Source organism: Varanus komodoensis, unplaced genomic scaffold, assembly GCF_004798865.1.
Source record: "Varanus komodoensis strain SLA01 unplaced genomic scaffold, ASM479886v1 scaffold53, whole genome shotgun sequence".
Classification (NCBI taxonomy): Eukaryota; Metazoa; Chordata; class Lepidosauria; order Squamata; family Varanidae; genus Varanus; species Varanus komodoensis.
Window position 1 is genome coordinate 296,846 of NW_025336126.1, and position 24,895 is coordinate 321,740.

Genomic DNA, 24,895 nt, shown 5'->3' on the forward strand with positions numbered 1-24,895 from the left:
CTGAAGTTTCAGGGATTTAGCCTTTCTTTCAGGGTATCCAGGGCAAAATCAGAATGGCAAAATCATGGGGGTAGTCTTTGTCACCTCTACCTTGCATGGGCATGAGGCTCTACCTAGAAGTACCGAGCCCTGCTGAGCAATTCAGGTGGTGTTTCCAATGCCCCATCAGGCTCTACCAGGTCCTACTTCTATCCCATCAATGTCTCAGGTTCTGCTCTCAGCACTTCAGAGACCAAACCTGCCAGCCTAATGACTTTTTCTTTGCTCACCTTTCTCCTGCAGGTACAGAATCCAAAAACAGCAGCTCCTTCCAGTTAGAGATGTCTCAGGAAGGATTTAGTGCCTTATTGAGGCAGGTAAGGTGCTTCCTCAGCCCCCAGACTTACCTTTTCTGTGGATCATTATCTCAACTCTCAAAAACCAAGATAGATGTGGAAAGGTTGGTAGACAGTCTGATGCAATGAATGCTGGTTTATTTTATTTATTTATTTAGGAAGCTTCTATGCTGCCCCATTCGCCGAAGCCTCAGGGCAGCTCACAACAATAAATAAATAATAACAATATAAAAACAGTATAATTTAAGATGTCTTGGCCAAAGATGTAAAATAAATAAATAATATTAGCAATTAAAAATGACATTTAAATAAAAAGGTCTTCGCCTGGCGCTGAAAAACAAATAACAACAGCACCAGGCGGACCTCTCTGGGGAAAGAGTTTAGGTTTAGATGGGATAAGACTCTAGATTCAAATGTAGCTGTTGATCAGGATGAGTTCTTACTAATGCAGTTTGGGGATGTGAAGATGGTATTTTCCCAGCTGGATAAAAGGGACCTTTGCAGAGTTAATTCCCCCTGGAGGCCTGCCCTTGCAGAGGAGAGAGAATGGTACAAGTTTCCGCCAGTCCAATTCTGTGTTGGAATGGCTCCTGAAGGTGTGATTTGTTCAGACCAAGGTCAGGGCAATTATTGAAGTTGCTTGGTATCAAATAGAATTGTAGAGCAGGCTGCTTGGAGAAGTATTTTCTAAAATGTCCTAGTGTTACAAGATGTGTAGCAGGTGCAACCTTACATTTTAGGATTATTTTCCTTCTTCGTTGACATAATCTCTGCTCCACTGGCTTCATGCCATCACTTCTTCCACCCCTTGTGTTGGTTTAGGGTAATGCCACTTTGGGGGCAGTAGGAGCCTATGACTGGTCTGGAGGGATTTTCCAATATGGAGAACGTGGAGGTTCAAATTTCATCAATGTATCCAGCTTGACAAAGGAGATGGACAATGCTTATCTTGGTAAGATTCAAATTCTTATTCCCTACTGTACTTTGGGGCAATTTTTGTACTTTTGGATCATTTTTTCCAATTTGTGGGGATTTTGGAGTAGCCTTTAACAGAATATATCTCCTCTGGAGCAGCGAGTACTAGAGACTTCCAACATGGAATGTCTGATTATTCATAAATGTATAGGTTGAATGGAATAAAGAAGCAAGCACAAAGGTTGCACTGTCTTCATAGCAACACAAATCTTATGCAGGGCTGGCCCTGCCAAGCAGCAGCATGAAGTGACCTCCTTCTGGTGGCAACACAAGGAGGCGATAGAGGAAGGCTACAACTGACCCCTGAACAGTACAGCAAGAACACTTTTTAAAGGGTTGGCTGCAGCAGTGGATGGGGATGGACCATTCGGGCTCTGTTTCAGGCAGTAAAATGTCTTGGGCTGCCACTGGAGTTTCTTCCAGCCACCAGACTGCTGTTTTCTTATGACTGCTATGCCAGACCAAACTCTTCAATCCCTAACATGACAAGTTGTTTGTGAAGCGCACTGGAAAATCAACTGATAGATTGGATCATCTATCCCCATCAATAAGCAATCCATACCAAAGTCATTTCTTCGCTTTGCAGAATAGCATGAATCCCATTCCTGCCATGATGCTGTGTGTGACAAATTCCTTGAGGCAGTGTGTGTTGCCCTGGACCTTTGCTTATAGCACAGGTGGCTGCCTCTGAGCTGGAGGAGCTCCTCTTGCCGCAACACCCATCCCAGAAGCAGCTGCAGGTCACTGCTAGTGGAGGATCCCCCTTATAGCGCTTTAAACAGCAGTCACTACACTTTTCCGCCTTACCTGCCTGGCTGCCTTTGTGTTCCCCGCCCCACCTCTCAGGTTATTCTGTGCAGACTGTTCGAAAGGACAACCGGATAAGCTACGTGGTGGGGGCCCCTCGTTACCAGCATGTTGGCAAGGTTATTCTGTTCAGCCAAGAAGGTGACAAGTGGAAGCAGAAGTCAGAGCTCTCTACAACACCGGTAAAGAGATTTCAGGAAAAGCGGCAATTTGTGTTAATGCTGATGCCCACAGTGCTGTGCCCGTGGCCATTCCATTTGGCACCCATGATAGTGAATGAACCATCCACATGTTTACATTAAAAATTGTTTTCTTGCAATGGGATGGGATCGCTTCAAAAAGAAGTAAGAGCCTCCGGCCACCCCTCTCTTGCTTTCCCATGAGTCCATCAGAGCCACACATTGACCAAAGGCCATTCTTAAGAAGTACAGGTAGTTGATGGCTGAAAGCCATTGCTTTGCTTTGAAGCACTCTTGGTTGCCTGAAAAAGAAAGAAAAGGGGACCTCAGTTGCTGCTTAGGGTAAACTGAGAGAGGATGCTGGGGGGATGGGGGACAGTGGGATGCCCAGGAAGGGTGTAAGGGAAACCAGTGAGGGGAATAGGAAAGCATCAGGGAGTTGTTGGCATGTGCTTTGTCTGTGTGTTTCATCAACATGCATTTTCTCTGTGCTATGGCTGGTTTGTGTGTGTGTTCAATTTGTCTTTTTGCCTTACTGGTTTGTATTTCTATACTGATTTTCAATATTCCAAATGTACCCATTGGCAGAGAAAGAAGGTGGGGGCGGGACTATATTAGTTCATATGTGGGTGGGTTTTCTTAGAGATGCCCATGTAGTCAACAAACCCAAAAAGAATTTCTTCTCCCATTGAAACCACACCTTTCAGTCCTGTCAAACCATTTTAAATTTCCAAGCAGTCTGTAGTTGAGTAAATAAACTAACTGAAGCAATACAATTATCTTTTCAACTATTTATAGAGTTGGTAACAGAATTTGAACCTCTAGGCACTACAGTCCAATGGAGCCTCCAACATGCCCATAAAATTCCAGTTCCCAATGTACTCTGACAGGAAGCCCTGATAGTTCTACCTGTAGCACAGACCAGTAGCTACGCCACATTTTCCTTGTATGATAGATTTGTGACTGAATATAAAGCTTCTTTTGTCCCAGTCCTGGTTGAAGCATGGATGGTTAGGGGACCCCAGTGGAAGGAAGGAAGAAAGAGGGGGGCAGGGGAACTGGCCAAGTACAGGAAGATCAAGCAAGGGGATCGTTTTTAACAATAAACACTTTAAGACCCCCCAGATCGGCTCATATTTTGGGGCTGCACTTTGCTCTGTGGACCTGGACAGAGACTCCAACACGGACCTGGTTCTCATTGGTGCTCCCTCATATTACGACGGTGTGGCAGGAGGGAGGGTCTACATCTGCCATGGGCAGGTAGGTACAGAAATACACTTAACCTCCAGTGTGGGGGTTTGAGAGGGAGTGCTTTCCCCTGAGCTGCTCTTAACTGCAACACTTTCAGTTGGTTCCCTTCTCTTGCTTGCCAGGGAGAGACATTTCTCTGTGATGAGGTGCTGCAAGGAGAGGCCAAGCATCCCTTGGGCCAATTTGGAGCCAGCATAGCGGAAACAGGTGAAATAACTGGGGACCAGTGGATGGATGTGGCCATTGGGGCTCCAATGGAGGATGAGAATAGAGGAGCTGTGTACATATTCCAGGGAAACAGCAGATCCATCAACCATGTGCATAGCCAGGTGAGCCCACAATTCCCCCACCCCAGAGCCAGGGCCATGGGCTGCTACCATTTCAGTACAACGTTGTACTCCTTGGAGGTGTCCCTTTCTCTTGTCCACAGCGCATCCAAGGCTCTCTGCTTCCCAATGGGCTCCATTACTTTGGCCAGGCTATTGCTGCTGGGTTGGACCTTTCAGGAGATGGACTCCCAGATGTCTCAGTGGGGGCTGAGGAGCATGTGCTGCTGCTGAGGTGAGGAGCCCAGGGTCAGGTGCGGCCATTGTATTTTATGGAAGGCTGCCTATACAAACACTTCCTCCCTGGAGTGCTACAGCAGCTGGTCTCCTGCCTTTACTGCAGTATAAAATATACATAATGTAATATAGCACTTCAGATCTGTAAAACGACAAAGTCATGGGTAGGGAAGCACGTTGTCAGTCACAAGCAGGAATGGTAAAGATTCTCAGGACTGACCTAAAATGTTTTGCTGCCTGAGTGGAAAATAAAAATGGGAGGAATGTCCAGGTTCACATTATCTTTGGGAGAATAAACCATGGAGGGTTTTTTCCCTTGCCCCCATGCATGCTGGTGTGCACTAAGCATTTTGCCTAATTACCTTTGCAGTGTGCAGCTAACCATGTTGTCCAAATCCAGTGAGCTGCACAGCAGACCCCCAAATCCCTCAGCAAGTCATGGACCCTGAGATGGCTTCATAGCCAGCACCACTGCACACCTTACTAAGTTTGGATGACATGGCAAGCCACATGCTGCAAAGGTAATTAAATGAATTGTGCTGCACATGCCTGGCATGCACAGGGAGATGGTTGTGCATACCTGACCGATAATTAGCGCAATTCACTGTGAAGCTCTTCTGTGCAAACTCATTGATGTCCAAGAGGCTTGGCCTGAGGGATCTTCCCAGGGGTGTGAGTCCCAGGGGTCAGGTCTCTCTTCCCATAATGGTTCCTCAGTCAGCTGTGCCATGTTTAATGGACTGCATGACTCTTAGAGGTACTTGCACAATGTTGTCACATTCAGCAACTAAGGGGAGAAAAAGCATTTTCCCTGTGACCTAAATTCAAAGAAAAGTGTGTGTGTGAACACAAGAAATGTGTAAAGCACACATGCTCCAACTGTTTGAAAAGATTCTTCCTTCTGCATCTTGCAAAATACAGCTTATACTTCTATGGTCCAGAGGGAATTTTTCACGCAACTAAATGTGCCCAAGCTTTCACAGTGGCTACAAAATGGCTCAGGGTTTCCTCCCACCCATCCTAATTTGCCCCCTGCTCTGTCTGCAATAGGTCTCGTCCTGTTCCCCAAGTATTGCATGCGATCACCTTCATTCCATCTATGATCCCCATCTCTGCCTTTGAGTGTAAGGAGCAGGATGAACTGAACAAGGAAGTCAGCAAAGCTACTGTTTGCTTCAGCATTAAGTGGGACCCTCGATTTACACCAGGTAGGCCTGCAGTTGCTGGAGGGAATATGTTGGGTACCAGCCGATGCATGCAGGATGCCAAAGGCAGCCCTCACCGCTTGCCAAAAGCATCATGAAAATAGGTAAGCTGAAGTACCCCACTCTTGTGCCACACATACTTACCATATTTCTATGACTTTTCAAACTGTGCTCCTGAGTTCCCTTGCATCCTTCAAAGCCTTCATCAGAGTTTCTGGAGAAGAAGATCTGTAATGGTGGACAGGTTCCCATCGAGATGGTTTGTCGACTGCCGCTTACTTGCCAAGCAGTGTACACTAGAAGGGCACACAGGGCACATTCTGGACATGGGTTTGTTTTCTGTGAGGCAGCAGAATAGCCTCAAAGGCATGGAGAGCATCCCCCAAGCTCTGGGTATTCCTCTCTGCTCGAACATGCCCTGGGATCTTTGGCAGTGTTTCTCCATAGACAGACTGATGTGGAAAAATTTCTCTGTGAATGAAAAAGTTTGAAAACCGCTGCCATATGTTGATATGGACCCTTCATTTGATCCAGCATCCCTTCAGGAGATAGAAGGGATACCAGAAGGCAGGTCAAGAAGATGGTTTCCTGATAAGGCCTATACAATCTTGTTGAGCTTCTTAGATGCAGAGTCTTGTTTACATGGAATCATTTCATTCTGCTAAAACTGCAAGCATCAGAAATTCACCAAGGTTTTTTTTTTTTTTTTTGGCCAAAAGACTTTTGTGGAGAAGCTGCCAAACAACCCTCCTGGGAATCCTGATCCTAATCTTTCCTAATTTGTGATCAATTCATCTCCCTCAGGTAACAGCATTTTGAGTACCATTCGGTACACTTTGACTTTGGATCATGGTCGAATGAAAATTCGGGCTGCATTTGTTGAAGGTCTGAGCCCCTCCACTATCACTGAAGAGGTGAAGGTGGGCTCGATGAGAAAGTGCAAGGACCATCGCATAAAGTTGCCGGTGAGTTCAGAACTCCAGTATAGGTAGAAAAGCAAAGAGAGGGTACAGGCAGCGTCCTACTTGAGATAAATGTACAAGATCAAGCAGGTCCTCTCACTTTGTTATTTTCTGCCTCCTCATGGCAAAAGACCTGCATAGAAGACAGCCTCACACCCATCAATCTCCGAGTGAATTATAGCCTTATAGAAGAGCCTATTGCTACTGCTGGCAACCTGCGAGCCATCCTGAATGAAGATGAGCCCCATCACTTCACAGCATTGGTAAGTTCAGGCATGGTCTGCTTCCTGAGCTTTGTGTGGCTGAATAAGAGTGCACTGAACTGACAGCCAGAGCTTCATGGGCACAGAAGTGGTGCCCAACGATGTCACTTTCTTAAACTTTCTCAGTTTTTACTTCATCACTCAAAAACTGGCTTGCCTGAAGCTCTCCCTCAACAAATGCAAAGTGCTCTCATGTGGAAAGTCCACTGAATGAAGATTGCAATTGACTAGATTTGGCTTAGCCAGCTGTTCAGTGCCACTCGCTGCTAGTGGGGTGCAGTGCTATACTGGGAAGATCTGAGTTCGGGTTGTCCAAGCATCCTTGAAACTCACAGGGTGACCTTGGCTCCATCTCATTTCCTCCAGATTATCTACCTGGCATGATTGTTGTGAAATATAATGAGGGAAGTTTGTGTGTCAACCCAACCTCACTTGGGGAAGTAACAGAAATGTGAAAAATAAAATCTGGCATCAAAATCTACAGAGAAAGATGTGAAATAGAAACAAATATTTGATTAATTTGGAGCACCAAATGAATCATAATTCTTATTTCCTTCAGAGACTGACACTGTTTGTATACCCCTCCCCTCATCCCTTCTTCACAGTTGCCATTTGAAAAGAATTGTGGCAGAGATGGGATCTGTAAAGACATGTTAAAAACCTCCTTCAATTTCTCAGGGTAAGAGGAGACATTTTCTCCTTCCTTTCTTCTTTACCCAGCACAATATGCCCAGGACTGCTGAGCCTCAATTTTCTGTTCACGGTTTCTGCATTCAGAGCATTGTAAGGCAGAATACTTGTGGCATTACCCAAGCATCACACTAGGATGCAGGAGTTCAGAAGGCACCAACATGACCAGCAACACCTCCACTGGTGCCTGTGGATGTGTGCAGCCTGCATACCCCAGTTGCCAAGGAGCTTGGGCAGGGGGAGGTCTTTCACCCTTCCTGCTTCAGTGATCCTGTAGAAAGCTGTTTTGCCACTGTGTGTACTAGGTGGACCTTTGGTTTGATTCAGCATGGCTTTTCTCAGGTTCTTATGATGGAAGGAAGGAAGCTGCTGCTTTCCTTTGGAGTTCTCTGGCTCACCTGAAAATGAAAAAGAGACCTCCATTTCTGCTGCCTGGAAAGTTGAGTAAGAGGTTAGGGAGGGCAATGGCAGCTGCTACAGGGGTTGGCTGGAAAAGGCAGTGTGGGATTGTGAGAAGCAGAGGAGGTACACAGCAGAGGCTGAAAAGGGGCAGGGAAAGTGAGCAAGTGCAAGGAGAGGAAAGTGGAGAACAAGGGGGGTGCTCTGTGCACATGTGTGTTTTGTGCATGTTCAAATTGTATTTCAGGTTCACCAGGTTGTATTTTTGTGAAATGAATGTTTTGTTAGGGCAGAAATGTGACTTGAGAGTGATTTTGTGTTCTTGTACTCTTTTGCCTTGCTAATACACTGTTGTGGAACAGATGCTTGTGACTGGCCCAGGGCACCATACAAGTCACTTTGCAAATAGGCATACCTGATTTGCAATATCCACATACCAGTATTTCAGATATGCTCACCAGATTGAAACGGTGCCCCCTCTTTCCTGATTTCCTCTCTTCAAGGCTTTGCTTGAGCCAAGTACAGAACGTCAATTAAGTACCAGGCTATCTCTAGAATACATTAAGCAGTAATAAAGAAGGTTGAATATGGGTAGAGTTCTTTCTCCTCCTGATTGAAGGCCTCTGCATATGTCTGGACTGGACCTCCATGGCCTCCAACTCAGAGGGAATGGATACCAGGCAAAATTGGGTCCCAAGAATTCTTCCTTTGGAGATATATAAGAGGCCCTCTTCTTTTCTTCAGCCTGCATACACTGGTAGTGGGCCTGACCCTTGAGCTGAATGCTACAGTCTTCATCCGGAATGATGGAGAAGATTCCTACAACACCACATTGACCTTCTCATATCCTTCAGCACTGTCCTTTCGCAAATTCACACTATTACAGGTATGAGAGGCAAAGGGAAACCCAAGGGGTCAAGGAACAAGGAGTAAGAGGTGGCCTAAGTGGGTACTACCTGCCTCCTTGAACAGTTTCTTATTCTGGTCCTCCACTGATCAGACCAACAGGAAGTACGTGGTCATTAAATATGCCTCCATCTCTGCTGCAGAGGATGAACCTGTGAAGATCACTGCATGTTACATCAATCACCCAATCTTCCGAAGTGGGGCTGAGGTAAAGTCCTTCCAGTAACATGTTGGTCATCTCTACTTAATACATATTCTCAGAGTAAATCTGTAGACAGTTGCTCCATCCTTGTATGTTCCTATGATGCCAGCAAGGTCTCTTATGTGCAGTCTGTCAAAAAGCCAATCAATTTTGGTTTTACAGACTCAGGGTGTCAGTGCCACCCAACACATTTTGCTGCCCAAAGCAGAGCATCAAGTGGCACCCAGCCCTTGTGTCAGGGGCTGCACTTTACAAATGTTTGTAACAGAATTCAGACAACAAATCCTACCATAATCTTTCCCCCCAACCCCACCATGTCATCTGCCTCGCAAGGGATTCAGTGGTTGTTGCAAACACACCGTGTTTGCAGATCTCCTAAGGAGCACTGTATATTCCACCTATGAGTGATAACAGCACTGCTATGCCAGTCATTCTTACAGTCAATGTCCCTTGCACAGTTTATCATAAAAGAACTGCCAATGTGTATCATAAGGACAAATAGAGTCCAGGTCCTAACCCACTGGGAGCTAATACTGTATTTCTGTATGAGTTACTGCTCTGGCTCTGTCTTGTTTCAACCAGCCTCCTTCACGAGTTGCTGATTCAGCCATATTTACATATAGAATCATAGAATAGTAGAGTTGGAAGGGGGCATGAAGTCCAACCCCTTGCTGTTGTAAGACATCAAGTTGCACCATCCCACTCAGATGTCAGTCCAGTTTCTTTTTGAATGCTCTAGTGTGGGAGAGCCCGCCACCTCTTCAGGCAGCTGGTTCCACCATCATATTGCTCTGACAGTGAGGAAGTTGTTCCTGATATCTGGCCTGAATCTGGATTGTTGCAACTTGTGTTGATTTTTCCGTGCCCTACACTCTAGCATCAGCAAGAAGAGATCTTGACCTTCCTCTTTGTGACAGACATAGTGTGTGAGCAGATCGTTCTTGATGGAGAGATACCTTCCAAGGGGCTGTCTGTTGTGTCCTTGCATGAGTCACTGTTCTGTGCTGTCCCTGCCTCCTTTCAAACAGAAGACAAAGAAGTGGAAAGCAGAAACACAAATGATGGTTTCCTCATGGAGGGGTGGGTGGAGTGTGCCTGTTTCATAAGCACTCTGGGAAATCTCTACAATCCAAGGATAAAGAACAGCAAGGTCAGAGAGAGGCCAGCTCCCCGTGAGGGCCACAGTTGTCAGAATTCATTCAAGGGACAACTATCACCGGAATGTAAAATTGAATTAAGTTTGAAGTGCAAATCTGCCTTATCCTACAACCCTCTCACACATCTTTTGCATCTTCTTCTGTTTCAGATTACCTTCATTGTCACCTTTTCTGTCTCGCAAGAAGCAGATATAGGGCATGAGGTGCAGATCAATGCCACAGCCAGCAGGTAAGGGTTATTGTGCCTGACGCAGGAGTGTTCCTATATGACATCTTGAACCAGTCTCAGATCAGCAGCCATAGTGGCAAACCACTTCTAAACTGGTTTACAGTGAAATCTTTACTGTGAAGTCTGCACAGAAGTTAAGCCCCCTCAAATGCGATGGGCTAGTTCCAGGTAAGCAGATATGGAACTGCAACCGTAAGGGCTTCTCTGCATAAGGTATTTATCACAGTATTTTACCAAGGTTGCTGTTTCCAGTTTTTGCAGAAGTAAGAGGCCATCCTTTATTTTCAGGTTTCTTTTTTCTCCACCTTCCTATATGTTCCTTTAAACTACCACAAGGTAGTGCTGCTATACAGCACAATTACCAATATACATATGTGTGTTCTTTAGCACAACTTAGTGTGATACCTAAACCATAGCTTGTTATCCACATTCTTAAAAAAAGGAGATAAATGCTTGGGAAGCACAGGATAGGCCCTGGTGGATGACAACATTGGGTCAAGGCCCTTCAAATTATCATAATAAAGAAGCATACCTAAAGAAGCCCCAAATATATAAGGGAATTATACGTAACGCAAACACACTGAAATCAGTGGGACTTAGGTTAGCCTGCTCTGAGTATGAGAAAGTCTGGAACCGAAGTATTGTGTTGACCCGCCTTGGGATTCAAAGAAAAGCAGCTGCTCTGTGATGAGATACTCAGTTTTGATGGCAGCTGACAAAATCTATGCTATAGCAGGGCATTGGTGTGGGACAACAGCCCACTGGGAACATGACATTTGTGATATTTATCATATGTATTCTGATGTACACTTCACCTATGTCTTTTTTTCCAGTGAAAACAATGGCCCCACCACACAGGACATGGTTCACCGAGCGAAGCTACCCGTAAAATATGCCATATATGTCTTCATCAACGCGTATGTGATTGCAGCTATTCCCATGCCTGGCCCTCTCTTTTCAGAGGTCTTGTTTACACAACCAACAGGTTGTTCTCTTAGGTCCATTTGCCCGAGATTATCTCTCTGTATGAAGAACTGATTCTTGCCATGCTCTTTTGCTGATTATTCTGGTCATCAATTTCTTGGTAGCACAATAAATTTCACCCACTAAATGCTGAGACAGGAGTTGTAGTTTTTCCAGAATTACTAACTTTCACCTCACTTCTACATCTGTTTCACCTCCAAAGACTGTCAACTCCAGAGGATGAAGAAAGTTCAAGGGGTTTTTCCACAGAAAAAGAACTGTTGATTAGGTTAGCTCTTGCTGGCAATACAGAGCAAGATGTTTGTGGACAGTGGGTAGGTGTGCATGTCAGGACAACCCATCACCATAAATTACCATGATGGGTTATCCTGGAGTGCCAGGAAGCCACAATGAGCCTGACAGATGATTGGGCTGATTGTAGGCTCTTTTCTGCACTGGTCACTCTCATTCCTCCAGGCTGTATCCCAGGAGACAACACAAGGAAGGATGAGGGTCCTCACTTGACAGCCATAATTAAGAGCCAAGCTTGGCTTGTCACAGCTGTCAAATAGTCTGCTGCACAAACAGGCTCATGCCCTGAAGCACAGCAGTGGGAGCTGATTAGGCACCTTTACTTCCTGCTCCAAAGGAAACTTCTGGAGCCATGTTTGCTGGAAGAAAGCTTTGGACTGACAGAATGAGTCCTAAACCCAGAGCTAGAGCTAGCCTTGGAAACAACTGCAGCAAAACTAGAGCTGTCATACTTTGGGCACAGTATGAGAAGGCAAGGCTTACTGGAGAAGACAGCAAAACTAAAGAAAGTTGAAGACAGAAGAGAAAGATGAACTATGAGATGGCTCCATTCCATAAAGGAAACCACAGCCTTGAGTTTACAAGAGCTGAGCAGGGCTGTCAAGAACAGGGCATTTTGAAGGGCTTCATTCATAAGGTTGCCAGAAGAGGGAGACATGATGGCATGTAACAACAAAACATTAGCACTTACTGGGGGCTAATTATGGCTTAATGAATATCAGTCTCTTAATCTTTTGATTTGCCATTTCAGATTTGACTGCAAAATAGCTGGCCAGAAGTTTGCTTTGTTTGCTATTACCCTACAGAGCAGTCCTATAGCGTAGTTTTCCTAACTCTATTAGTGCAGTTCTATACATGTCTGCTCAGAGGTAGATCCTATTGAATTCAACATATACATAATATTAAGACTGTAGCCTTATTTACTTGTCTTGGTTCTGACACAGTATATACAACTAAGCACATGCTAAGCACATGCTAAGCTAAATGGCATGGCCATTGAAATATACTGTTTCCTTTTGAATTGCTGTGGGAATATATTTAATTGCCAAATAACTACTGAAATGCATTAAAGTAAACCCCGGGTGACTGGTTGATTATACAGACCTTTACCTTTTCTCTTCCAGTATTGATGAATCAACCAAGTATGTCAATTTTTCTGCTGGCCAGGAAGATAGAAATGAGATTGTAGAACACCATTATAAGGTAAGCAAGATGTGCTGCACTGTGAGATTAAAGGCATGGAATAGGCAAGCAGTGTACTTGTATCAGATGTAGGGCACAGTCCAGCAACTCAGACCTGGAGTCCCAAGACAGCCTTCTGAGTTTCCCTGGATGGTCATCTCTCTTCCCCAGGCTCATGTCTTTCCCTCCAGCTCTCCCATCATTTGTTCTTCTGGCATTTGTGCAATTTTCCCATTCAAAAAGTTTGAAATGTCTCTCCCATAACTTAGTAACATCGTTAAGCCTTCATACTGGAATTTTTGGCCCTGGCCCCTTTGCCGTCAGCCCTGCCCACCACTGGCCCTAGAGAGCTTCCCTGCAACAGAATTTGTCTGAAAGATATTCAGCACCCCTGCTGGAGAAGATTCAGGTCTTAGACTCAAATTACACATCTACACAGCAGCTACATTTCTGGCCTAGTAGTATAGCACACATTTGAAAACAAGGGAAAATGTCTTCTAGTTAGAGCTAAGAGTGAACTAGCTGAATGCTGGAATGCTGGGATTCTGTTCACACTCACACAAGATCTTTCTTATCCAGGTGAAGAACACATATCAGCGAAAGGTTCCTGTCTCAGTGAAGTTTCAGTTTCCTGTGCAATTGAATGGTGTACCAGTTTGGAATGCATCTGTGGACAGGCCCCCTGAGGTATATGCTTCTGAGACCATATGGAACCGATTGGAATGCCCAGAGGCTGCATTTCCAGCTATGGGGCTGGGGTTAAGTAGGAGAGGATGGCCCTGTGGTCTGCTTAGGACCCCGCTAGAAGCATCTGACTGGCCACTACTAGATAGACTACTGGACTAGCTGGCTATTTGATCTGATCCAGCAAGGCAGTTCTTACATTCTGGATCCATGCTTACAGTAAGCAAATAAGAATTAGAATTTGCACTCTACCCATAGGTATGAGATAGGCTAAGGTTCTACCTTCCTTAGCCTGCTGTTCAATCTCAGTGTAGTTGAGCTGTGCTGATTGATCTGTGTTAAGTGAACTCTTGCATGTGGCTTTGGCCTCAAACCACCAGCCTTGCTTAGCTGAGCAGTATCCCATGGAGAAAAGAGATGAGTTATTTAAGGAAGGCTTGCATGACCTGTTCCTTAAGCCTCAAAACTTTTGAGCTTTTTGTGAGTACTGGGTTACTGAGGAATAATGCCTCACATGACCCATGATAAATGTCTGATTCTCTCTCCTTTTTCACAGCAATTCCATCTGGCTAGTTGTGTCTTTGAAAAAAAGACTCCTGGGTCCAAGGAGTTTGTGAAGCAGCTAAAGGAGCATCCTGTTCTGGTGTGTATACTCCACTAAGAAGTCAGCAGTTGCATCTTAAATAGCTAGAATGAAGGGATAAATGGTGACCTAATGGGATGGCTCTCTAAGACACAGGATAGTCTTACTCATTCTCAGTACTCCTATGACTTGACCCAATATATTCTTCCACCTCCTTCCAGGACTGCTCTGTGGCTACCTGTCAAACAATCCGTTGTGACATTCTGTCCCTGGAGCTGCAGCAGCCACTGGAGTTCACGATCAAAGGGTACATTGACTTCAAGTTGGTGAAACAGGTATGAAGGATCCTGCTGGGTTTTATTACATCGGGCAATGGGTGTCAGGAACTGGGCTGCTCTGGTGGTCAGAACCAGAACAATGACCACCACCACTGTATTCACATGATTAGTCCCAAGGCCTGCTGGAGTTCTCTGTCTACTGATGAGTGCCAGCTGGAAGTTCTGGGGGAAGACCTATATAAGATCAAGCTTTTTCCTCCCCAGAACTGGCCTCAGGAACACAGGTCTTCCTTTAGCTGCAGTGCCTGCACCTTGCCTGACTGTCTTGTCTCCTGCCTTGCTGTGTCCCCTCAGCAGTACAGGTCCTCCTGCTTGCTGCTGTGCCTGCATCCTGCCCGACTGTTCCTGCTCCTGGTTCCTGCCTTCCCATGGTGCCTTGCTGTTGTGCCTGCCTCTTGCCTGACCTATATCTTGTCTTGTCTGTGTATCCTGCCTCACTGTGTTACCTCAGTAATGCTGGGCTTCCTGTGTGCTGCAGTTCAGCTGCTGCCTCTTACTGATCCTTGCTGTATCCGTTTTGTGTTGTCTCTTGTGTCTTGCCTTGCCGTGTATCCTGCTGTGCTGTGCTTCCTGTCCTGTTATCCTGTCCAAGGTAATTGGGCCTCTTTTTGTTCCTGTTTCTTGATCCTTGGCTTGTTCCAATCCATGTCCTTGTTCTGCCTTCATGCATTCTTCTGGTTCTTGACCACAGCCTATACCTGAAGTATGACTTGGACGTTCTCTTAAACCTTGCTTTTGGATTCTGTCTTTCCTGAAGTTCTGTTGCCCTCATCCTGGTGCCTCTGTTGCTCTTGTCTTGTTTCTGTCTGCCTATGACCCAGCCATGGACCCTGCCAATGGGAAGGGCATGAATGCCTTTTCTTTGGAATATGTTTACATACTTCTGTGCTCTGCCCCAGAATCGATTGTATCATAAACCAGATCTACAAATGGAACTGTAAAACTGTTTTTCTGTGATGAAAACTGTGGACATAAAACTAAGTATCCTCATCAAATCATGGTTAACAGAATTATTTTGGGGAGACCGATCACTTGACTGGTATAAAGCCAACATTTTGCTAGTGTAAATATGCCAACAGTCATCTGTATCCTTGTCCTAACAAAGCCATTTTTGCATAAGCACCAGCGGCTCCTTGCAGATCTTGATCTGCAGAAACCTTTCAGGCAACCAGTTTTCCCATCGCTGAACATTTATCTCTGTCTTTCAGACCCAGCAGAAGAGAGTGACCTTGGTGAGCTCAGCACAGATTTTCTATGACAATAACAAATATGTCCAAAATGAGGGCTTTGCACAGAGCCAGGTAAACTGCCCACACCCCCAGAAAGTATCACTCACTGGCTTTATCTGGGAACTTCAATTCCTAGCTCCTTTGGAAGAGGGGTGTGGTCTAGGGTTAAAACAAACTAGACTGGAAGGGAGCTGTGATTGCTGCCTAACTTTTGTAGCTCTGAACAAGGAGTGGGCTCTACTGAATTAAAGCTGATGAATGCGGTCAGAGTCTCTGGGTGTTCTCTCATGATTCCATCCCTCCTACCCTGTAGGCAAAGACTGTGGTGGAGTACTTGGAGGCCTACAACTATGTACCCATCATTATTGGCAGCAGTGTTGGTGGACTTATCCTTCTCGCTCTGATAGTTGCTGCTCTATACAAGGTAAGCAAATGACTGCAGGAGGAACTTGAGGGAACTTCTGCAGAGTTGTAGCTTTTTCGCATGTGAATCAAGCAGGGTCCCCCAGGGAGGTGTCAGGATAGAAGGAAATAGTCACTATCCTAAATAACATTGCTCAGAGTATGCCTTGAACTTGATTCATTGTCTGCTCTGGATGCATCTTCAGAATTAGCTTTTCCCTATTGTGTATCCATTTTCTTCAGACAGAATTATCTTCACCTGAGTTTTCTCACCTTTTCTTTCCAGCTTGGATTCTTCAAACGAGCATACAAATATAAGATGGATGAAACAGGAGCCGAAAGCACCGAGGGGGGTAGGCCTCCAGAAAACAGCAACATCAGCACTAGTCCTGCTTCCACCAAAGGATAACTGTTCCATGACCAGTGCCTTCTGCAAGATCACATCTGCAATACCCACAAAACTTAAATGGGCCACTGCACTGAACAAAAGGACAGCTGCATCATATGCAGCAGTTTCTTATACAGAAAGCACTTTTATGGTAGGAAACAACCTGCTACTAATACATGTGTAATGAAGGCACACATGCCAAGAAGTTGCTCCCAGCCAAAACTCCAACTGTGTATGCACTTGAAAGCCACCACAGAAGTTGAGTTATATACATTATTTCTTACACAGAGTGGCTGTCTTCACAGGAAAATATGCCTGCCATGGCTTTGATAGCTAGGAATCTTGGATTCTAATCCCTGGTGCCTAGACAGAATAAAGAGAAATCATATGTTGAAGAAATGTTTGTGTGAGAAAAATGTATTCACCAAAGTGTCTCATCTTTATGCATGTAGAAAAATGAAGCGCATAGGCAGGGCTTGGTGCCAACTTAGCCACTAGAGGGTAGGCTGAACCAAGCTGAGTGGTCACGGAGTAATTATCTTGCACATTTCCTTCTCTCTTTTCCATTGCAATTATCCTATCCTATAGCTCAGCAATCTGTCTCCATCCTCTGGTGCTTGAAGGTTTTGCTGAGAAATTGAGAAATGTTTTGCAAATACCTGGATCCTGGAAGCAGCAATAAGCAAATACCTGCATATTGCTATAGCATTCAAGTTGTTAGACACAACATTTGATGGGACTATTACTTGTGTACTGCATTTTGACATCAAGTCACTCTTTCTGCAATCCACCCTTGCTATAAAATCAGCTGGTCTAAGTCTCATTGTAGTTTATTCTTCTCACAGTGATGCAGCATACTGGATTTAGTATTTTCAATTTAAATGCAAATGTAAGTCTTATTTTTTCAATAATTACGTTGAGCAAAGTACACTTTATATTAAAATGTGGGGCTTTAGCACCTGTAAATTGGAAAGGATGCCAGCATGAGCAGGAGCATCAGAAACCTTACAAAGAATTCAAATTTTTCTCAATAGTTATTACTAAGGGTACCTTAGGCACAGACTAAGGCAGAGAAACAATATGAAGGGATTTCTCTTCACAAGGCAGGTTATGTATCCACTGTGTAAGCCTTGCCTTTTGATGGAGAAGAGAAATCCATTCCTGCTGTCTCTTTCTGCTGACTTCCAGGAGGGATTTCTTCTAGAAGTTTTGTACATGTAAAGGCTGAGCCCAGAAGTCTTGGTTATACTTTGTATTTCAGTCCACTAGCCCTCAACTGTCTCTGTCATTGCTCTTATCCCACAGAATATCTGGCAGCAGTGTGTCACTTTTTTTAAAAAGTTCCCCAAACCACCTCCAGTGCAATACAATCTTAAATACCAAGAAGATGCTTCATCCATTTATTGTTTCATTCTCCTTAGAAAGGAAAAACTGTCTCAAAGTAACTAAGGAATACCAAGACCTGTTCCTCTCCTCCCACAGCAGAGAGAAAAAGAGTACAGTTGGATCAGTGGTGGATACTAGCTTCCTCTTCGTAACCTGTAGGGAGTGCGTTGGTGTGAGGGTTGTGGAAAAAGGTATGATTTCCATCACCCCAGGGGAAAGGCTGGGGAAAAGAGAGAGAACACAATTAAGAAAGCAATGCCACAAGTTTATCTGCCTCATAACTCCAAAGAACATTTCAGAGATGAGGTGTTACTATCTCTAATCACCACCCACCTCCATTCAGAGGGCTAGGGCACATGGAGAAGCCCAGAACTATATGTGGGAATAGAAAAGCTGTAGATCAGCACAAGCCTCCCTGACCAGTCAGACCACCTCTTGTTACATTCTTACCTTTGTTCGCAGACGTAGGTGGTGATAAGGGATAAATTCAGGTCGTTCAGTGGGGTGGTTTTTCTTTTGCAGCCATGCATTCAGCATGCAGACAGCCACTCCCGGTAATGCCACAACAAAGGACAAAATCTTCCATGTTCGGCCTACATTGCAGGAAGATAAACTATAGCAGATGACGTTCCCACTTTCCTTGGGAAACAAATCTCCTGGATCATTGGCACCTTTGGCTCTCTAAAACTCAGTACTTACTGCTAAACACTTACCCTCGGTGGTATAGTGCCCTCTAACTGCCAAAAGGACATTGTCAAGGTCGGTTTCATGCTTTTTTTTTTTTTGTGATGAAATATTTCAAAATTTGGGTAGGATCGTGTCTTTGCTTTCCATGGAGGAAAAATTTCTGTTGATGAATGTTGCCTCTATCTGATTTTTTTGGAATTCGCTCCCCCATTCACCATTTTCATGGGGCTAAAAGGAGCAGCTAATTTGCTCTTTTATCAGTTTATTTGCATGCATTTAAATTTGGACCCAACCCACCATAGTCTAAAAACATGAACCTAAAAAGAAAGTAATAGATACTGCATTCCAGTTAATTATGTACTGGGTGTGGGGGAGCACAAGAGGAAAAAAGCATTCAAGAAGCTAAATAATGGGAGATGTTGAAACTCCAAAATGTACTTCTTCAGAGGAAAGACACTCCTCCACACCTGATAGAAATCCCACCAAAAATACATCAACCTGTACATTCTGCAATATCACAGCACAAAACCATATGCTTATTAAAATTTGGAGTTAAAAGAATGAAAGAGCCTTTGAACTAGAAAACATGAAGGAGAGGGAAGATGAAAGCATGAAACAAAGGATAATTCAATATATATTGAGCATAGCATATGCTGTCCCAGTGTAAAACAATGTTTTTAAATGTATTTAAAAGTGTATACTTTGTCCTTGACCATCATGATAAAAGCATAAAAAAAAACAGGCAGATATTGAAATTGTAGGAACAGTCATCCAACCCAGATTAAAACAAAAGAATTCTGCAATAATCTATTGTATAGGTTCTGTTGATTACTGAAGCCACTTACCACTTGACCCATGCTGTCCACCAGTGGCTGCTGTTGCTAGATTTCTTCCTGGGACCACCAGCTGAATGGCCCTCCACCAGGGAATCATGTTGGAAGCTAAGGGTGCCGAGTAACCCTGTCAGTCAGACAGTGTCTTCAATGAAGGCCTTGTCCCCTTCTTGGAGGACAGGCAGGTCTCCGCTTTGCTGTCCTAAGTCAAGGGCCTTCCTGTACCTCTCTCCAACCCACCCTCCCCAGACCAGACAATTATACCATCTGACTTTGCTTGGCCAATGAACCTGTCAGCTAAACATAACCCAGGCTGGATGTTATTCCAGAAGGCCTTCACGTAATACATGTCAAAAGATGATGGTCTCACAAAAGTTGGCATGAAGCCCAGTAATGAACCATCTTCCCCTCCCTTGGATTCCTGGGATCTATTTATAGCATGACTCAAAGCAAGCTTGGAAAGTACAATCCCCTATGGGGGTCTAGCAGGGAATACTTTACTGGATGCATTAGTGAAGTAAGAATGAAACTCTTCAAACATGCTGCAAGTAAAATTTGATATAGTAGTTAAGTTCATGTTGCCATTTCAGTGGAAGAGTGAGTGTGTGTGTGTGTGTGTGTGTGTGTGTGTGTGTGTGTGAGAGAGAGAGAGAGAGAGAGAGAGAGAGAGAGAGAGAGAGAGAGGGCGCACATATACTTCCACCTATATTGAATTGGCAGTTTTTCTCATTTGGTGCCTTTGTGTTCCTCTTATAGCATATTGAAATTTTTGTCATGTTTATCTTTCAGTTGTCCATCAGATTCCCCACCCCCGCAATTTCTTATGGTTAGAGTTCTCCTATTGCTAGCTGACAGCACTGTGGCTTCCACCCCACTAGACAGCATAGACTGTGTTACATTTAACAATCATGGTCCATGCATGTTATATAATGGCATGACATCATGGTGCAGCATGCAGTGACATCACTGTATGATGACAAATTTCACCCATAGCTCATCCAGTCTCAAATAATCCCTTCTCACAGCTCCTATCGCATCCCATCCCTTCCATATTCTAATGCCACCCCCATTTCTGATAAAAAAAAGTAAAGCTGTTCGGATAATGATCATGCGGAGACAATTATTGTAGTTTTAAAACCTTCCAATTTTCCACAGTAGAACCATAATCTAATTCATGAGTGAAATATTAAGTGATCAGCCATTTGTATTAAACCTTTTTAAGCCAAAGTGCAGTGATTGATTAGGTTTGGTTTACAAGAAACTGATTAACTTCTGCCCTGAATTTGCTCTCAAAAAAAGTTTCACATTTGGAAACCAGCTACTGACCCTGCTGGACTAAGCTATCATAAACATTTATGAGCAGTTATGGAAATTCCCCAGAGATTCCACACAGGCACAAAGTCTATATGTATGATATGCAGAGACCGCATGTGGTCTATGTGCCTGCACAGAGCCTCAATTTGGGAAGTTACTATAGCTGAGGAATTTTTGGAGGGAACTTTCCCCCTTATATTGCTGGTGTGTTCACTGAGACCAGCCTCAGAACCAAGAGAACACTGGTACCAATTTTGATCTGCCCTTTTGTGTGCAACAGTCACCAAAATGGGGGTGTTGGGTGGGTTCTGTGAATGAACAGATAATGATGCTCAGAGAAAGACAGGTTGCTCACCTGTAACTGTCGTTCTTCGAGTGGCCATCTGTGCATCACACATATGGGTGCTGCGCCTGTGCAGTGCCTATGGCTGGAAAGATTCAAAGCTCAACAGTTCTGGCGGGAACTCCGCATCCCCCCTGCCCACGGTATAAAAGGGTGGAGCGCCCGCCATTTCCTCAGTCTACTGAAGATTGATTGTTCGCCCCCTTGCGGGAGCGAGAGATATTGCAGGGAACTGCCAAACCAGAGAGAAGAAAATTACCAACAAAACCGTTATCGAAGAGAAACGGTACCGTATAAACCCATTCACCAACACCGAGCGAGGCTGGCAGGTGGGTTGTGTGAATGCACAGACGGCCACTTGAAGAACGACAGTTATAGGTGAGCAACCTGCCTTTCTTCATCATGGCCTCTGTGCGTCACACATATGGGTGATTAGCAAGCTTACCAGACCCGGAGGCAGGTGGTGTCATCATTGAAGAACAGAAGAAAGGATTGCCCGGCCAAAGGAGCAATCGTGTCTGGCACGCATATCAAGGCGGTAATGCTTGGCAAAGGTGCAAGGAGTAGTCCAAGTGGCAGCCTTGCAAATGTCCTGAATCGGAATGCCAGCGGCAAAGGCAGAGGAAGCAGCTACTGCCCTTGTGGAATGCCCTCTGGGCGTGACAGGTAAGTTAAGCTTGGCGAGCTGATACGCTAGCTGGATGGTCTGGACCAGGGTCGGCAACCTGCGGCTCTGGAGCCACACATGGCTCTTGAATCCCTCTGCTGAGGCTCCTTTGCTAAAAATACCGGCGGCACAGCCAACTAGGCTGGTTAAGTAAATTGTTACATTTCCTCTGCTATCGTGCAGGGAAAGAGCAGAACAATCTTCCTGCAGGCTCTCATGTTACACAAAACGTTGCTGAAAGGATTTTCTTTGTCCAAGTAATCTCCTTCATCTGAATGTTAAAAGTTGCACTTGGGACCTGTCATAATTCACATCACTTGACTATTTATCTGCTAATCAGTCACTAAACACACCTATATCTGCCACCCAGCTCCGATTTACTGAGCTCCCCGCCCCCACAAACCATGAATAAATCGAAGAAAAGTTTCTGAAGAAAACCGAACATTTAATGGTACGTGGGTAGATTCATTTGCTTTTACTGCTGAGGAACTTATGGGGTTTGCTGTTTAATGCATGGAGCCCTTTAGCACTGACTTTAACTCTGCAGGAAGCTGTTCTCCTATTCAAAATATATGAAAGGAATCCTACTAGTTTATAATGTAAGATTAAAAATAACAGTTTTTAGTGACTGAACAAGAGCTGCAGCTAAATCATAATGAAGATATAGATCTACTTCCTTGTTTTAAGAAGATTCTTATAAAAATTTCAGCAACATTATTACATTGGGAGGGGGATGTTTGCTCAATATTTCACCACATGATAAAAGGATGAGGACACACAGAAGCAGACGGCATTTTTTGTTTGCTGCAGGTGGCATGTTTGGTTTGCTGCTGGTGGATAATTTAAGTTTGGCTTTTTATTTCATAAGGAGGACTCAAATAGACATTGACTATTTGATTTGAAAGTAACCTTCAACCAAGCGTCTTTTTTTTTTTTTCTTGGAGTTCAAAATGTTTTTGTTGCGTGCAGAAATAAAAAATTGTTTTCTCTGTAGCAGTTCATTGATTTCATAAATACAACACACTATAATTTTTTATACATAGCATAAAGGTAAAAAAATGATATATGCAGTGTTATCTTCATTTTAGATGTCAAAAGGGTTTTGCGGCTCCCAGTGTTTTCTTTTCTGTGGGAAATGGGTCCAAATGGCTTTTTGAGTGTTAAAGGTTGCCGACCCCTGGTCTGGATGATCCACTTTGAAAGTCTCTGCAAACCAACAGGGGAGCCCTTATCATAGTCCAAGTATTTAACAAAGAGGTAGTTAGATTTATGGAAGGACTCCGTGCGAGACCTGTAAAAGACAAGGCAGCGATGAACATCGAGAGAATGCAACAACCGTTCTATTGCTGTAGCAGGCCCAGGGAAAAAGGCTGGTAGGACAATGTCCTAGTTAATATGAAAAGGAGACAGAACCTTGGGTAAGAATGCCAGATCAGTACGGAGAACGACTTTCTCCTTATGGAAGTTAAGGTAAGGAGGATCTATCCGAAGTGCACAGAGTTCACTTGCCCTTCTGGCATATGTGACTGCAACGAGAAAGGCAGTCTTCCAAGACAGGAGGCATAAGTCAGTAGTTGCCAGGGGCTCAAAAGGAGCTTGGGTGAGTGCCTGAAGAACAACCGAAAGGCTCCAAGTAGGGATAACTGGGCGAAGTGGTGGTTGAAGGTTCTGTAAACCCTTGAGGAATCGACGTATGAGGGTATGAGAAAAAACCGAAGAACCCTGCACCTATCCACAGTAGTGGGAAATTGCAGCAGTATAAACTTTAATAGACGATGGCTTAAGTCCCGATTGATGGAGTGATAAGAGAAATTGAAGGATATTCTTAACAGAGGCCGAAGAAGCGATAAACTGTTGGATTCAACAAAGGATGTGACGCACTGCATAAGACGCGCTGCATTTGGCTGCATAAGATCAGCAAGTTGTAGGTCTTAGGGCAGACTGGAGAATGAACTGAATATCGGGATGGAGAGCACTTGGATTCGATGAGGAGTCTACCAGTATCGGGGAAGAAGAGGCTGTATCGGGATGGTGTCAGACAAGTGTAGGAGTCCCCGAATCCGACCCTGTGGTTCATCGAATGAGCCAGGCTGTCAGGTTGAGTGAGGGAAGATCCGAGTGACGAACAGCTCTGTACTGTTGAGTTATTAGATGAGGTATGAGATTCAGGCAGAGAAAGGTGCTGCTGGATAGATGGAGAAGAGTAGGGAATCATGGTTGATGGGGCCACCAGGGGGTGATCAGGATCCCCATGGCACCATCGTAGACGATCTTGGCTAGGACCCTCGTTATGAGTGGGATCGGGGACACGCATAAAAGAATGTGTTGGACCAAGGGATCATGAGTGCGTCCCCTGTTGATCCCAGGCCAATGCTGGCACGGGAGCAGAACATCTCGCGCACCTTGTTCATGTGAGTGGCAAACAGGTCTATGTCCGGAAAACCCCAAGTCCGGAAGAGGCGATGGCAGGTCGGACAATCCAGTTCCCATTTGTGGGTCAACGACATCTGCCTGCTGAGGGCATCAGCCTCCTCGTTGTTGGTACCGGCCAGGTGAACTGCGAGGAGGGTGATCTCCCAGGGGATGCACCAGTCACACAGTTGCATCGCCAGGCGGGCTAGGAGGGTGGACTTTGTCCCGCCTTGTTTGTTTATATAGAATACAGCGACAATGTTATCGAAGGCAATTTGCACAATGTGTCACCAGAGAGTATCCTCAAATGATCGAAGGGCTTTGAAGACTGCTGGGAGTTCGAGGTAATTGATGTGTTTGGTGGTCTCCTGGTGGTCCCAGGTGCCCTGTGTACAGAGACTGGCACATAGGGCTCCCCACCTGGTAAGAGAGGCATCGGCAAACAAAGTCAAGGTTGGGTGAGGCGGATGAAATGGGACGCCTACGGACAGATTGTACCACATAGTCCACCATGATAGAGACCAGAGGACAGAGGTCAGAAGGCGGAGGAGATGGTGAGGCAAGTCTCATTGGGGTTGAAACATTCCGTTGAACCACAACTGGAGTGGTCTCATTCGCAGTCTGGCGTGGGGAACTGTGGAGACTGTAGAGGCCATGTGGCCAAGAAGTTTCTGCACCGAGAGTGCTGGAACAGCTCTGTCCATGTGGATTCGACGGATTGACGAACACAGATTGTCTTGTCGACTTTGTGGAAGAAAAGCTCTTGTCAGCATGGAATCGAGACAGGCTCCAATGAAGTCGATGACCTGTGAAGGAGTGAGGCATGATTTCTCATGATTAATGCATAGACCCAAATTGTCCAAGAGGGTACAAACAGTCTGAAGTGATGACCGAAGGCCTTCCTTAGTTGGGGAGACGATCAGCCAGTCATTCAGGTAGGGGTACACCTGAATGCCTTGGAGCCGAAGATGTGCACACACCAGAGCCATACATTTCATAAAAACCTGGGGGACAGTAGCCAGTTCAAATGGAAGGACGTTGAGCTCAAA

At 44.9% G+C, this 24,895-nt stretch overlaps 2 protein-coding genes and 1 long non-coding RNA gene across 3 annotated transcripts in view; 1 reads left to right on the forward strand and 2 right to left on the reverse strand.

Annotated features, from left to right (window-relative positions):
• Positions 1 to 16,603, forward strand: part of ITGAD (integrin subunit alpha D) — a 33,068-nt gene extending 16,465 nt beyond the window's left edge. Inside the window, exons 10-30 of the mRNA XM_044447832.1 lie at positions 283 to 356; positions 1,158 to 1,287; positions 2,157 to 2,299; positions 3,413 to 3,556; positions 3,670 to 3,876; positions 3,978 to 4,108; positions 5,161 to 5,318; positions 6,120 to 6,280; positions 6,409 to 6,540; positions 7,146 to 7,219; positions 8,374 to 8,515; positions 8,630 to 8,743; positions 10,044 to 10,123; positions 10,957 to 11,040; positions 12,523 to 12,601; positions 13,160 to 13,267; positions 13,821 to 13,907; positions 14,069 to 14,182; positions 15,394 to 15,486; positions 15,728 to 15,838; positions 16,103 to 16,603. Coding sequence (XP_044303767.1) covers positions 283 to 356; positions 1,158 to 1,287; positions 2,157 to 2,299; positions 3,413 to 3,556; positions 3,670 to 3,876; positions 3,978 to 4,108; positions 5,161 to 5,318; positions 6,120 to 6,280; positions 6,409 to 6,540; positions 7,146 to 7,219; positions 8,374 to 8,515; positions 8,630 to 8,743; positions 10,044 to 10,123; positions 10,957 to 11,040; positions 12,523 to 12,601; positions 13,160 to 13,267; positions 13,821 to 13,907; positions 14,069 to 14,182; positions 15,394 to 15,486; positions 15,728 to 15,838; positions 16,103 to 16,225 — 2,489 coding nt within the window. The 3' untranslated portion in view covers positions 16,226 to 16,603. The remainder of the gene's footprint in view (positions 1 to 282; positions 357 to 1,157; positions 1,288 to 2,156; positions 2,300 to 3,412; positions 3,557 to 3,669; positions 3,877 to 3,977; positions 4,109 to 5,160; positions 5,319 to 6,119; positions 6,281 to 6,408; positions 6,541 to 7,145; positions 7,220 to 8,373; positions 8,516 to 8,629; positions 8,744 to 10,043; positions 10,124 to 10,956; positions 11,041 to 12,522; positions 12,602 to 13,159; positions 13,268 to 13,820; positions 13,908 to 14,068; positions 14,183 to 15,393; positions 15,487 to 15,727; positions 15,839 to 16,102) is intronic.
• Positions 2,467 to 6,019, reverse strand: LOC123032146. The gene is made up of 3 exons (XR_006416444.1): positions 5,460 to 6,019; positions 4,691 to 4,897; positions 2,467 to 2,598 (listed from the first exon to the last, which is right to left on the reverse strand). It is a non-coding gene; the product is annotated as an uncharacterized LOC123032146 (long non-coding RNA).
• Positions 16,604 to 17,590: 987 nt separating the features above from the next.
• LOC123032145 (cytochrome c oxidase subunit 6A2, mitochondrial) lies at positions 17,591 to 19,361 on the reverse strand. The gene is made up of 3 exons (XM_044447833.1): positions 19,123 to 19,361; positions 18,041 to 18,183; positions 17,591 to 17,810 (listed from the first exon to the last, which is right to left on the reverse strand). The coding sequence occupies exons 1-3, from the start codon at positions 19,208 to 19,210 to the stop codon at positions 17,712 to 17,714; spliced, it is 330 nt and encodes a 109-aa protein (XP_044303768.1). The 5' UTR covers positions 19,211 to 19,361; the 3' UTR covers positions 17,591 to 17,711.
• Between the last annotated feature and the right edge of the window lie 5,534 nt (positions 19,362 to 24,895).

Coding starts and splice junctions, on each gene's coding strand:
- LOC123032145 (XM_044447833.1), bottom strand. CDS start 19,210: ATGATTCCCTGGTGGAGGGCCATTCAGCTGGTGGTCCCAGGAAGAAAT. Junction 18,184..19,122: donor TGGACAGCATGGGTCAAGTG/GTAAGTGGCTTC, acceptor CCTGCAATGTAG/GCCGAACATGGAAGATTTTG. Junction 17,811..18,040: donor ACCTACGTCTGCGAACAAAG/GTAAGAATGTAA, acceptor TCTTTTCCCCAG/CCTTTCCCCTGGGGTGATGG.